At 40.7% G+C, this 13,022-nt stretch overlaps 1 protein-coding gene across 14 annotated transcripts in view; it reads left to right on the top strand.

Annotated features, from left to right (window-relative positions):
- The window catches only part of PDE1C (phosphodiesterase 1C), a 369,737-nt gene that overhangs the window by 299,856 nt on the left and 56,859 nt on the right, over positions 1 to 13,022 (top strand). For all 14 annotated transcript variants that reach the window (XM_084509312.1, XM_084509305.1, XM_084509314.1 and 11 more), the window contains 2 exons: positions 8,313 to 8,413; positions 10,207 to 10,335. In XM_084509312.1, the coding sequence (XP_084365438.1) occupies positions 8,313 to 8,413; positions 10,207 to 10,335 (230 nt within the window). The remainder of the gene's footprint in view (positions 1 to 8,312; positions 8,414 to 10,206; positions 10,336 to 13,022) is intronic.

Genomic DNA, 13,022 nt, shown 5'->3' with positions numbered 1-13,022 from the left:
TTTGGGGGAAGACTTTCTCCCGCTGGTCCTTGCTGTAGCCAGCCTCCACCCTGTGGTGTTATTGGTCCCCCTCCCTTTTGTAAGTGCTGCCGAGGGAGTTTGGGGCTGTTTGGCCATGGGCTGTGGGTTCACTGCAGACTGCGCTGGGATCCATCTGTCTTAACTCTTCCTCAGCCTCCCTGATAATGCGCCACCTTCTCACTGCCTTCTACAGCTTGGCCACCTGGTGCTGGAGATCCTCCGCACCTTTTGCAGGCAGGTCTGCTGCCTGTCCCTGCCCCTGCCCCAAGGAAAAAACAAACAAACAAACAAACAAACAAACAAACAAAAACAAAAACAAAAACAAAACAACAAAAACAAACAAACAAACAAACAAACAAAAAACAACTAAGCACTTCCAGCAGTCAGAAGTCTGCAATGCAGCCTCATCCCTCAGAAGCTTTGCCTGGGTGGAGCTATCAGCTGCCACTGAGGTAGACAGTGCAGACTGTGCTGCCAGACCCACAGCCTTTGCCCTTTCATGGATACAGGTGATCCTAATGCCTCCCTTTTTCTTGACTGGTTCCAGTCTTTTGACTTCCAACTTGTATTTCATTACTTGTTTTCCTGACACCACCTCTCTTGGTGTTCACTGGTCTCCAGCTTCTTGTTTTCCCAGGATTACATTATTTGTTCTTTTCTTGGGTTTAAATTTAGGTTACTTGTTTTAAAGGCTTGGATTATTTTTCTTCAGTCAAGTTATTAAATGAATAACTCACTGCAATTACAATTTGAGTTAAATAACTTTGATTCTCCATTGAACTCTATTCAGTGCTCATTGAAGTCTATGTATTCAGGATATAGTTGTGCATTTTCATAGCAGTGAGGAGACTTTTGAAAGAAGTATGGCCTCTTCTCTTACCTAATTTCTTCTTGGAGATTGGAGAATATATTTTCTTAAAGTTAATGAAGATTAAACTATTTCAGTCTACTTGCTTTTCCTCTGCTTTTATACACAATGCTTCTCTGAAACAAAGGTGTTATCCCAGATTAAAGACAGATCATTCTGAAGGTATGTCATGTAAAATATTTTCTGGCCTTTTGCAATATTAGCATCATTAAATATGTCCTAATGGCACCTCAGTGGCAACATATCTTGCAAAAAGTTTCTGGGGACTGTTTAGCCAAGGCTGCTATACAAGCCACTATAATGTAGGCATTTTGTAGACTTTAAAGGGAATTCCAGAAATAACTATTCAGGTGTTTGAGTGCTAGAGCAAGTCAGAGCAAAAGTAACAGCTGTGTGCATCCCAGTCTCCAGTCTGACAGAGAAATAAAACAAACAAACAAAAAAGTTAAACATCTCTCTTCGACCCTCTCTGTAATGTTTTCCAACCTTATCTGAATGTGGCGGTAAGTGCACAAACCTATCATCCTTTAGATTATGTCTTTTGTTCTGTCATGTGTTTACTTATGTCCAGTAAATTACCTATGTCCACATGCTTTTCAAAGTCTTCAGGTGTTGCGATGCTTGGTTTGAACTGACAAATATAAAAGAAGTCTTCAGTATTAAAGTGCTTCCTTTTTTACATCTTTAAATCATTTTTTTCATCTATTTTAGAAGAAACAATGCTCCAAATTATTTGCAGAGGTCAAATAATGTGCATATTCAAGATTTACATCTAAAAAAAGGAAACGAGAATTTGTGTGCATTGTGTGCAATGTATGTAAATGCTGGCACTGAAGTCAGTGACTCATTTGCCTGAACTAAGCCCTTTGCTTTTTTATTCCTGCTGTAATAAACTACATGCAGATAAGTATCCCATGCAGGCTGTTATGGTGGAGTTGCACTCTGGAGGCTGTAGTGAATTGTCAGCTGTTTCCCAGAAATAATCCCATGCACTAGTTGTTCCCACAGCCAAATATGTCGCATTTGGTTTAGCATCTAATGTAGCACAATAGGAAAGCACTCTCCTGCTACCAGGAACAAGGGACTTGCAACACTGCAAGCCAACAATAACATTTCAGCTTTGCTTCCCTTACTAGAATTCTTTTTTTTCCTCTTCTTCTTCATCTTCTTATTCTTCATCTTCTTCTTCTTCTTCCTCGTCTTCATCTTCTTCTTTGTCTTCTTCTTCTTCTTCCTGCTCCTCCTCCTCTTACTTCTCTTACTTCTCCCTTCTCCCCACAGGATACAGCCCATCTCAATGTGAGTAGATTACTGTTGTTTGGAAATGAGCTCTGGAGGTCATCTATCCCAATCTCCTGCTCACAGCAGGATTGTACTTCTTACAAACATACATGTATGTAGTGTGTTCATACATGCTAAAGAAAGGTAGGGGATATTTTCCTCTTTCCAGAATTTTCTCATATCAATATCTGCTCCTTCCCCTAGGGTAAACAGTCATTCAGTTCATCACTTTCACAATATCTATGCAAGGAATTTGGACAGTCTGGAAATTAAGACTTTGATGTCAGAAACCATGTTGGGGCCTTTGGTTTAACAAATAAAAAATCATAAAAGGTGATCATTAAAAAAAATCGTAAAAGAAAAAAACATAAAATAGAAACAATGCCCTCATTTGCCTTCTTAGCTTATTATTTACAGTGTAAAAAAGTCCTTTTTTCAAACTTAGAGTCTACTTAGCAGTCATTTGTTCTAGTGTCAAAAGGAAGAAACAATTGTGTGGTTTGTCTTTATACTGTTCATTTTCCTCTCTTCTGTTTCATGTTATTTACAACAATTTAGTTCCAGTCTTTTTTTTTTTTTTTTTTCATCTGCTTTCTTTTCAAGTAAAAATCGTCTTTCCTTCTAATCACATGCAGTGCCTGAAATCTCTGTAGTTTTCCTGTTATTTTCTTGCTCAGGATGATGCCTTGGAATGAGTTAGGTATAGCTAGACGTGCAAAGGAGAATGTTTTGGGTTCCGTCATAGACATAGACATCATAGACATAATGAATTTGGAATTAGTCTGATGTTTTTCTCCTAGAGTATTATTACAGAAGCATGAATGGTAGGAACAAGTTCCAAGAGCTGCTTTCCTTTAGCTCAGATGTTCAGGTGTGATCAGTATTTTATTTGGTATTATTTTCTGATTAATCTTTATTGTTATTAGGAATTACCATATGATTTTTTTTTTGTGAATACAGACAGGTGGATTCAAGTGGGTACAAATGTGGTGCAAAAGTTAAAGCTGACAATTCTTTCTTTGATACTGTCAAGAGTTACTTAAGAAGGGTTCACTTTACTCAGCACCTGGCCTGATGGCCGCAGACGGGTCCCTATCTTTAGGGGAAAAAGGATCCTGGGCCAGGAGCTGGCAGGGCTCATTGAGAGGGCTTTAAACTAGGTAGGAAGGGGGATGGGGCTGAAGCTAGGATTGTTGGGGCTGTGCCAGGGGGAACAATGGCAAGGCTGGAGGATAAGGCAATGGCCCAGCTGAAGTGCATCTACACCAATGCATGCAGCATGGGTAACAAACAGGAGGAGCTGGAAGCCATCGTGCAGCAGGCAGGCTACGACTTGGTTGCCATCACGGAGACGTGGTGGGACCAGTCTCATGACTGGAGTGCTGCAATGCCTGGCTATAAGCTCTTCAGAAGGGACAGGCAGCACAGAAGGGGTGGTAGTGTGGCTCTCTATATTAGAGAGTCTTTCGATGTTGTAGAACTCGAGGCTGGGAATGACAAGGTCGAGTCCCTTTGGGTTAGGATCGGCAGGGACAACAAAGCTAGTGTCCTGGTTGGGGTCTGCTATAGACCGCCAAACCAGGACGAGGAGACAGATGAGGAATTCTACAAGCAGCTGACAGAAGTTGCAAAATCTTCAGCACTTGTTCTCGTGGGGGACTTCAACTTCCCTGACATATCCTGGAAGCACAACACAGCCCTGAGAAAGCAGTCTAGGAGACTAGCAAATGTGACGCCCATCTACAAGAAGGGCCGGAGGGCAGACCCAGGAAACTACAGGCCTGTCAGTTTGACCTCAGTGCCAGGGAAGCTCATGGAGCAGATCCTCCTGAGATTCATCACACAGCACTTGCAGGGCAAGCAGGCGATCAGGCCCAGTCAGCATGGGTTTATGAAAGGCAGGTCCTGCTTCACGAACCTGATCTCCTTCTATGACAAAGTGACGCGCTGGGTGGATGAGGGAAAGGCTGTGGATGTGGTCTACCTTGACTTCAGCAAGGCTTTTGACACCGTCTCCCACAGCATTCTCCTCAAGAAACTGGCTGCTCGTGGCCTGGACTGGCGCACGCTTCGTTGGGTTAGAAACTGGCTGGATAGCCGGGCCCAAAGAGTCGTGGTGAATGGAGTCAAGTCCAGTTGGAGGCCAGTCACTAGTGGCGTCCCCCAGGGCTTGGTGCTGGGGCCGGTCCTCTTTAATATCTTCATCAATGATCTGGACGAGGGCATTGAGTGCACCCTCAGTAAGTTCGCAGATGACACCAAGTTAGGCGTGTGTGTCGATCTGCTTGAGGGTAGGAAAGCTCTGCAGGAGGATCTGGATAGGCTGCACTGATGGGCTGAGGTCAACTACATGAAGTTCAACAAGGCCAAGTGCCGGGTCCTGCACCTGGGGCACAATAACCCCAAGCAGAGCTACAGGCTGGGAGAGGAATGGTTGGAGAGCTGCCAGGCAGAGAAGGACCTGGGAGTGATGGTGGATAGTCGGCTGAATATGAGCCAGCAGCGTGCTCAGGTGGCCAAGAAGGCCAACAGCATCCTGGCTTGTATCAGAAACAGTGTGACCAGCAGGGCTAGGGAGGTGATTGTCCCCCTGTACTCAGCTCTGGTGAGGCCGCACCTCGAGTACTGTGTTCAGTTTTGGGCCCCTCGCTACAAGAAGGACATGGAGGTGCTTGAGCGGGTGCAGAGAAGGGCGACGAAGCTGGTGAGGGGCCTGGAGAACAAGTCCTACGAGGAGCTGCTGAGGGAGCTGGGCTTGTTCAGCCTGGAGAAGAGGAGGCTCAGGGGCGACCTTATTGCTCTCTAGAGGTACCTTAAAGGAGACTGTAGCGAGGTGGGGGTTGGTCTGTTCTCCCACGTGCCTGGTGACAGGACGAGGGGGAATGGGCTTAAGTTGCGCCAGGGGAGTTTTAGGTTAGATGTTAGGAAGAACTTCTTTACAGAAAGGGTTGTTAGGCATTGGAACAGGCTGCCCAGGGAAGTGGTGGAGTCACAAAGTCTTCAAAAGACGTTTAGATGTAGAGCTTAGGGATATGGTTTAGTGGGGACTGTTAGTGTTAGGTCAGAGGTTGGACTCGATAATCTTGAGGTCTCTTCCAACCTAGAAATTCTGTGATTCTGTGATTCTATGCAGAAGACCTGTAAAACTGCAGAAGGGCAGGATTTATGTCACATCTGTTTGTACCAAAGGGAAGCGAGATCCTCCTCTCCTGTGCACTACTGTGGTTAATAAGCAGATCATCATAAGCTTATGGGCTCTGAAAATGGTAAATGCTTTGAAACAAAGGACCATAAACTCAGTGCAAGGAAATAGGCTAATTACTGCTGTGTTTGTTTTGCCGCTTTTTCTTGGCAATACATTTCATTCATTTTGTTAGATTTGGAAACACTAGTCTTTCCTCTTCCTTTTTCTTTCTGCATGCATCGATCCTTTTGTTTACATGCCAATGACTTCCCTGAGTAGCTAATTCTTCATATCTATTATATGTTTGTGAAAGACAATCATGCCTCATTACACTTTTTTTTGTTCCCATTCTGGAAGCCGATACTTGTTCTTTCATGCCTTTCTCCCCACCCTTCCATCGTCACTGAAGGTTTTGTTCTGGATTGATTTTGTCAGCCCTTTAGAAATGAAAACCTTTCACATTTCCTCGCTCTCTTCACCCGTAACAGTATCCTGCTGCTTTCTCAATCATTCTCCATGTCTTTGTTCTTTAACAGTAGTGCTCTGTTCTGCAAGATGAAGTCCATTAGAGACTAGTATAGGGTAATATCACAACTTTGATGGAATTACTTCCGTTCTCTGCTGGCTCTTTGCCATCTTGTTTGCTTTTTCTTACAAGGTTATAGCAGGAAAAAGGAACTAAAAGTTTCCAATTGTTTGCCTGCTATTTTTTCTCATATTACAAGTCTATTTTGACTTTGTGCTGCTTTCCCAGACTTAATTAGCCACAGGTTTCAACCGTAATCTCAGTCTGTATTCTGAGCTGCCTTCCTCAAATACTTAAAACTTCTCCTCAGGTATATTACATCCTATTGAAAACTTACATTACCCTGATATTGTTCAGCAAATGATGCTTTGATAGAGCATGCAAGTTTGCACTTTTCCTTTATGTACCTTAAGAGATTAAGGAAGGAGACAGAAGGAAGCACAGAGCTCATTGCCTTGGTGTCATTTTAAAGCTTGGGTCATAAGACCCTGCTGGAATGGGACTTGTCAGATGATGCCCAGAAGGTCCGAAGTGGATTCATTAGACCAGCTGGGTATGTGTCCTGTAGTGGTTCTACTTGCTTAACGTGGATTTGCTCTGCCAGTCCATGAGTGGTTCTGCCTGATTTTTGGATTTTTGTCTATCATGTGGACTATCTCCATTTGGAAAATGATAGAACACGGCTGAGAAAATGAAGTTCAAATCTATGTGTGAAGCCTGGAAACCCTAGGTTGTTTTTTTGTGTGTGTGTATGTGTTTTTTTTTTTTTTTTTTTTTTTTTTTCACAGTGTAGTTTTCAGAAGTTTGGTGCTTGAAAGTTGAAACCATGTTCTATCAGCTGTAAAGCATTCCTTATACACAATTCACACTTGAAAATAGAAGCATGATGGTTATTTCTCCACTACCAGCACTGTTTGTTCCTGTTCTTGACCATCTGTATAAAAAAGGAGAAGGTAGTTTAGTTTCTCTGTCTGCTCATTTCTTGATCTCTTCACCCTCACACTTCTCAAAAACAATTAAAAAAAAGTAAAAAGCAAGTCAAGACCTACCTTGATGATGGTCAGTGTCGTTGTGCAAAATACCCGGAAAATAACTTCAAACCGCATTTAATATAAGGAGATCTTTAAAGCTGAGACGAGCTTCATTCTCCAGCTGCACAGCCATTGATGTTTAGGGCTATCTCATATATATATATGAGATATATATATATATAGCCCCATATAGCACCTCTATACCCAGAGGTGCTGGGGCTGTTCAGGCATGAAGATGACAAATAAGAAAACAAAACAAAACAAAACAAAACAAAAGAGAGAGAAAATATTATGATTGCTATGGCTATGCAGAGATGGCTGTGAAAGGCAGGAGAAGAGCTGGACAGGTAGCTGTGTGTGCAGGGCCCCACAGTTATCTGTGTTTCCCCTGCATATGGTTAATCGGGTTGCCCCTGAGCTACAGCAGATGTCTAGAATGGATTTACAAAACAATTCTGCCTTTAATGGGCTTTGAATTAAAAGACAGTTCCTATGTGAATTTTAGTCAAAATATAGTGTGCTGTTACAAAAATGTTTGGCAACCACTGTGGTAAGGGTTTTCTCCAAATTGTAGGAGCATTTCATACAAATATTTAAAGCATCTACAGTATCTAGAGCCTTTTGTCTCTGAGGTACTTGATCCTAACAGCACTCTTTGCATTGTTACCAGTGGAAAAACAGAAATAAAAAGATTGATTGACTCAGAAAAATTATTAAAAGCATCTGAGTCATTTAGAAATCCAAGATGAAAGTGACAATAGCATTGAAAAATAAGACTTCAGCTAGGTGATTAGGGAAAAAAAAAAAAAAAAGAAAAAAAAAAAGAAAAACAACCTTAGGGCTTTCTCAGATGTTTCTGTGAATGATAAATAAATAACAAGATGTACATCTTGTGAGGCTGTGTCCTCCTCATGATTCAGTGATTGACAATGACTCCTCTAGTTAGTGGAGATAAGTGACATTCTTCTGTATTTGAGACTCTGTTGCAAAGGTCAGCTGAGCTGCAAATATATACCTTGGTGGTATGTGCATACCTGTATATATATCATCCATTTTTTCTTGAAAAAAAATTGACCTTTCCTTCTCATCCTTACACATCGCTATCTAAGAAGGGCAACTCTTTTCCCTCATTCTGTCTTAAGCCTTTGTCTTAAGACATATTAGTTCCTGAAACTATTTTGCTGAAGTTCAGTTTATTTAGATGAAGCTTCAGGAAAAACACTGGTTCAGCTTTGGTGAATCAGCCAGAGAGGTTTGCTTTAAAATAGCTGGCAAGCTGCAGGGGAAAAGCAATGATGTGCAGCATTGACTGTCAGCAGGGGATAACTTGCCTTAAAAGACAAAAGCCTTAATGCCTGGGAAAATGACAGCTTATCTGATTGCTCTGTAATTTCTTTTCAGCACTGGCTGACAGAGCTGGAGATCTTCGCTATGATCTTCGCAGCTGCTATCCATGACTATGAACACACGGGAACTACCAACAACTTTCACATCCAGACACGGTGAGGGCATCATAAATCATGATGAAGGGTTGTGAAACAGAAGGAGAAATTTCTGGAGAATAACAGCATAGCCACACAGAAAAGTGCAGAAGCCTTTGCCTTCAAGTGGCTCAGGAGGAATGTTCATTTCCTTAGGCAATATTTTATTTTCTCTTACAAGCATTCAATTGAAAATGAGTATTCTAGGTTCCTGAGCATTGTTCTGTACTAGTAATCAGGAAAAAGAAAGGTCCATAAATGCTTCTGTGTAAAGTTGCTGAGGACTGATTGCTGTACAGACTGATGTCTTTCACTGAGGTGTAGTTTTAGAGGAGATACTATAGTTCAAGGGTTCCCTGATATCTGTGTTCATCAGTGAACACCAGCACTACGCATACTAATATTACTTAGTGAAAAACCATACCTGCAGAAGGGGATATGTTTACTATTACCTCTTCAGGTAATCAGTTATTGCACTCATTTTAAAATCTTTGTAAATTCCTAGAGAATAACTGGTTGCAACAGTAAACTGTCTAGATGTCCTTGACTGGTACTGCACAGTTGGATATTTCTAACATGCACTGCATCTTACCCTAAATTAGATAGCTGGAGTATGTTAGATGAATCATGCTGTGTACCCCAGGTATGCAAAGGTTGCTAGGTTAGATCACACATATGCTCAGGAAAGCTTAGGTACTCTGAAACAAGTTTATGTCTCTGTTCTGGGATAAGCTTCACTCTACTACTTACAGCTTCATGCATGCAAGAATTAGAGATATGCTGTATTTCCCAAATAGAAAATAACTACAGAAAAGTTCAGGGAAGGACAGTGGTAATTTAATTTTTTAACACTGAATAACAGAGGGTGTGAAATGTCAGGGGACAAAAATTAACACGGCTCTCTGGGAAGCAGAACTGGGTGGGGACTATAACAAATCATATTCACTTCCTGTTGCCATTAACTTCCAGCAAGCACTTTGTGTTCAGATCGGTTTAGCCATTCAGATCCATGCCCTGGAGCTTAAAATTAAGGTGTGAAGGGGAGTTTTAGGTTAGATGTTAGGAAGAACTTCTTCACTGAAAGGGTTGTGAGGCACTGGAACAGGCTGCCCAGGGAAGTGGTGGAGTCACCATCCCTGGAGGTCTTTAAAAGACGTTTAGGTGTAGAGCTTAGGGAAATGGTTTAGTGGGGACTGTTAGCGTTAGGTCAGAGGTTGGACTCGATGACCTTGAGGTCTCTTCCAACCTAGAAAATTCTGTGATTCTGTGTGATTCTGTAGCTTTGGTCTTATTCTATCCCACTGGCATTTGGCCTTCTGTACAGCAGAGCCTAATGCACAGAAGACAGGAAGGTGTTCAGCTATATCTTGCTTACAGCCAATTTACTATTCTGCAAACAGTATAGGAGTGCATCTCACAATTACTTAGCTGGCTACACTATGGCTTCGACTTGAGAGCACCATACGCAAGAGCTGAAAAGGAGCCTCATGATTCAACCCTAAATTTATGTATCGCTCTCAGTCAGAAAGGTCTCAGTAACTTTTTCTTAAGCATATAATAAAAAGACTATGTGAGTTTCAGCTGATGAAATGGATTTTGTGGTGAATTTTTATATTTAGTTGTTGTTGCTTTTTTTGTTTGTTTGTTTTTACTGAATAACAACGACAAACAAAGTATTAGAAGTTCTCTTGAAATGCTTGTATCTATGCTGTAGGATCTAACCTCTGTAGCTGATCAAAGAAAAACTTTTGAATGTGAGACACTTTAGACAGGGAAGAAGCATAACCTTTCCTATATCTTCTTTTAAATCCCAGGTCAGACTCAGCCATTCTATATAATGACCGATCTGTGCTTGAAAATCACCATGTTAGTGCAGCATATCGTCTTTTGCAAGATGATGAAGAGATGAATATTTTGTCTAATCTCTCAAAGGATGACTGGAGGTAAAAATGAACATGGTGTCTGCTTTGGAACATTGCAGCATCACCATAGTCTGTTATTGCCTTGTTTGAAGAGCAATATGCATCACTGTATATTGTACATTAGTATTTCTATTACTAAGAGAGAAAAAAAAATCTTTAAAAAGTGTTTGTCTTGCTTATTTCTGCATTTGTTTTTTACTTCAGATAGCAGTGAGACTAGATTTTGTGACGGTGAACAATAATATACAATTTGACTCCCATGTAATTTCAGCAGTTCACAGACACCCTTTATATGCATCTGTCTGTAAATTAGTGAAGAGGTATACAACTGTTTGTTCATGCAAGAGCATAAATATAACCTCTATCTACTTTGACACCCCCTGCTTGGAAATTATAAATGGGCCTTAATGGAAATAAGAATAAGGTCCAAGAAACATAAATCAGCATACTGTATATGCCAACATGATGTAAGAAGCTATAATTTAAAACAAGCTTCATGCAACATATGATTTAGGTACCAAAATCAGTCCATGATTTGTTTTCTAATAAAAGACAGTTGAAACTGGTGAGGGAACTTTCTGCCTTTTTTGCGGAATTTTGAACTCCAGAGGATGGTACATTAAAAATAGCCCAATCTGACAGACAGGAAGAATCCTGCTCCGTGGTCTTTCTCATAGGAGGGAAAGTGAGTTGTGGGATCTTACATAAAGCATGATGCCTCCTGCATACGCTTAAATGTGATACAGTGCTGAGCAGTCAGTTCATCTGACTTACTGGAAATGAGGGGAAATTAGCCTTTCTCAGAGTCTTGGCTTCTAGTAAGCTGGTTAGCGAAGGCTCTGCTTCCTAATGACTTTTGCCTGAATTTCCCTTTTATTTTGTCTTGTGGATGGTGACATAATCCTATAGCTGAGAGCTGGGAATAAGATTCAGGAACTTAAGTGGCTGGTTTCAATCAATGTGAGTGTTGTGGGGGAGCAGCTTGAGAAATCCTACCCCCCAATATAGAAAATAGTCTCATGGTGGGCAGCAAGCAGGAACTTTAAAAAAAATTATCTGCAATGAGGTGTTAAAAATCTTATTTTTTATTTTTTATTTTAGCTACTGTTGGTAATGCCTTGTCAAATATTGCCAGCAAATTGCTGCTTCCTTTTATGTTGGCGAAGGAAATGCAAGGAACTGACTAGAAACAGCAGCCTTAGAGCCACTGTCTACAAGGATCAGCAGAGCAGCTGCTTGAGAATGTTTCATTGCATAGACACTTTCTTTAGGAAAACAGTCTGCTTTGGGGCTTTAAACTGCTTGTGGTTGAATCAAAACTAGCTTCAGATGTTTCTCATTAATTTCCTAGTGTCAAAACGTGTATTCTGTTGAGGTATATGTTTAGACCTAAAGTTTCAAAGATTAATATGTCTGCTTTTTAAGAAATACTCTAACCGCCTGAACAAAAATATTGAGTGGTTTAGATTGCTTATTTGTTCTCTCTCAAGTAGGGCTGTATTATTTTGTAGCTGCTGAATGAGCAACAGCTGCAGAATGAAGACCATTATCTTGATGTGCTCTAATGCCAAGATGTTATGATTGTTATGTGCCTTTGCTTTTGCATGCCAGTTTGAAATCCCATAGGCAAACATTTGGGAAGCATTGCAAATATCAGTTGATATCAGCAGGATCTATGGTGCTGAGAAAAAAAAAACCAAGAAGCCCACCGTTTCTCAGACTGGTACTCAAAAATAAGTCTCTCAGTATCAATAGGACCCCAAACATGAAAGGATGCTTTGGGAAACTGTTAAAGCATATCTAAATTTAATTTTATTTTTGTAGACATACCTGATAAATCGCTTTTAGCAAAAAGCCCAAGTGATGGCCCTTGGAGAGCAAATTCTTAAGTGCTGTTTTGAACTAAGGTCTCATTATATTTTGACATTATTACTAAGAGAAGATCTGATGATCAGCGCATTTCACAATCTTAGAGGTATATGTGGATTTCATCAGCTCTGTGGTATTCAGTCATCTAGTTAAGGAATGCATTTTGAGGAAATAAATGTAGAAAATTAGACCTAGATTTCACAGTTGGAAAAGAAATGGGCATAGGTTTTGTAGAGAAAGCAGATGAGACTGAAAGAGATCTTCTGGGCTGCAGTCAAGAAGAAAAGAGATGAATGCTTACTAGTACCTAAACAATATTTCACTGTCCATTTAAAAAAAAACAAACTCTGCTCCTCATTAAATATTTGAAAGTCAGTTGGGTTGCCTCATGTGATGAATCCCATTTGTGCAAGTCATCAACAAGTAAATGAAGAAACTATAACAAAAACAGATCACAGTGAATTAAGAAACTAAACTGCGAAGCAAACAGATGCTTTCTAAGATACTGTTATAGACGTATTTTCTGGCAGTGTATTTCATTGTTAATAATTTCCATGCAGTTTATTGAAACAGTGTGCAAGCCCTTTGCTGTCAAGTACAGGATTAAAGAAGCATCTGGAAAATGTTTAGCTCCTTAATTCTGTATCAGAGTACAGCTTCGGGAAGTACAGCTTTCATGCAATTCTGATTTTGTCAGTAAAGCTGCTTGAGATTTTGTCGCTTAGATAATTTTGAGCTCTTTGTCAATCAGCCTTTATTCCTTTGGAGATTGCAGTGAGAAACCTTGAATGGTTCTGAGTGAAGACAACTTGGGTCAGAGACTTCTTTTGTAAATAAAT

This window comes from Aythya ferina, assembly GCF_964211825.1.
Source record: "Aythya ferina genome assembly, chromosome: 2".
NCBI lineage: Eukaryota > Metazoa > Chordata > Aves > Anseriformes > Anatidae > Aythya > Aythya ferina.
This window is presented reverse-complemented; position numbering and strand designations above follow the sequence as displayed.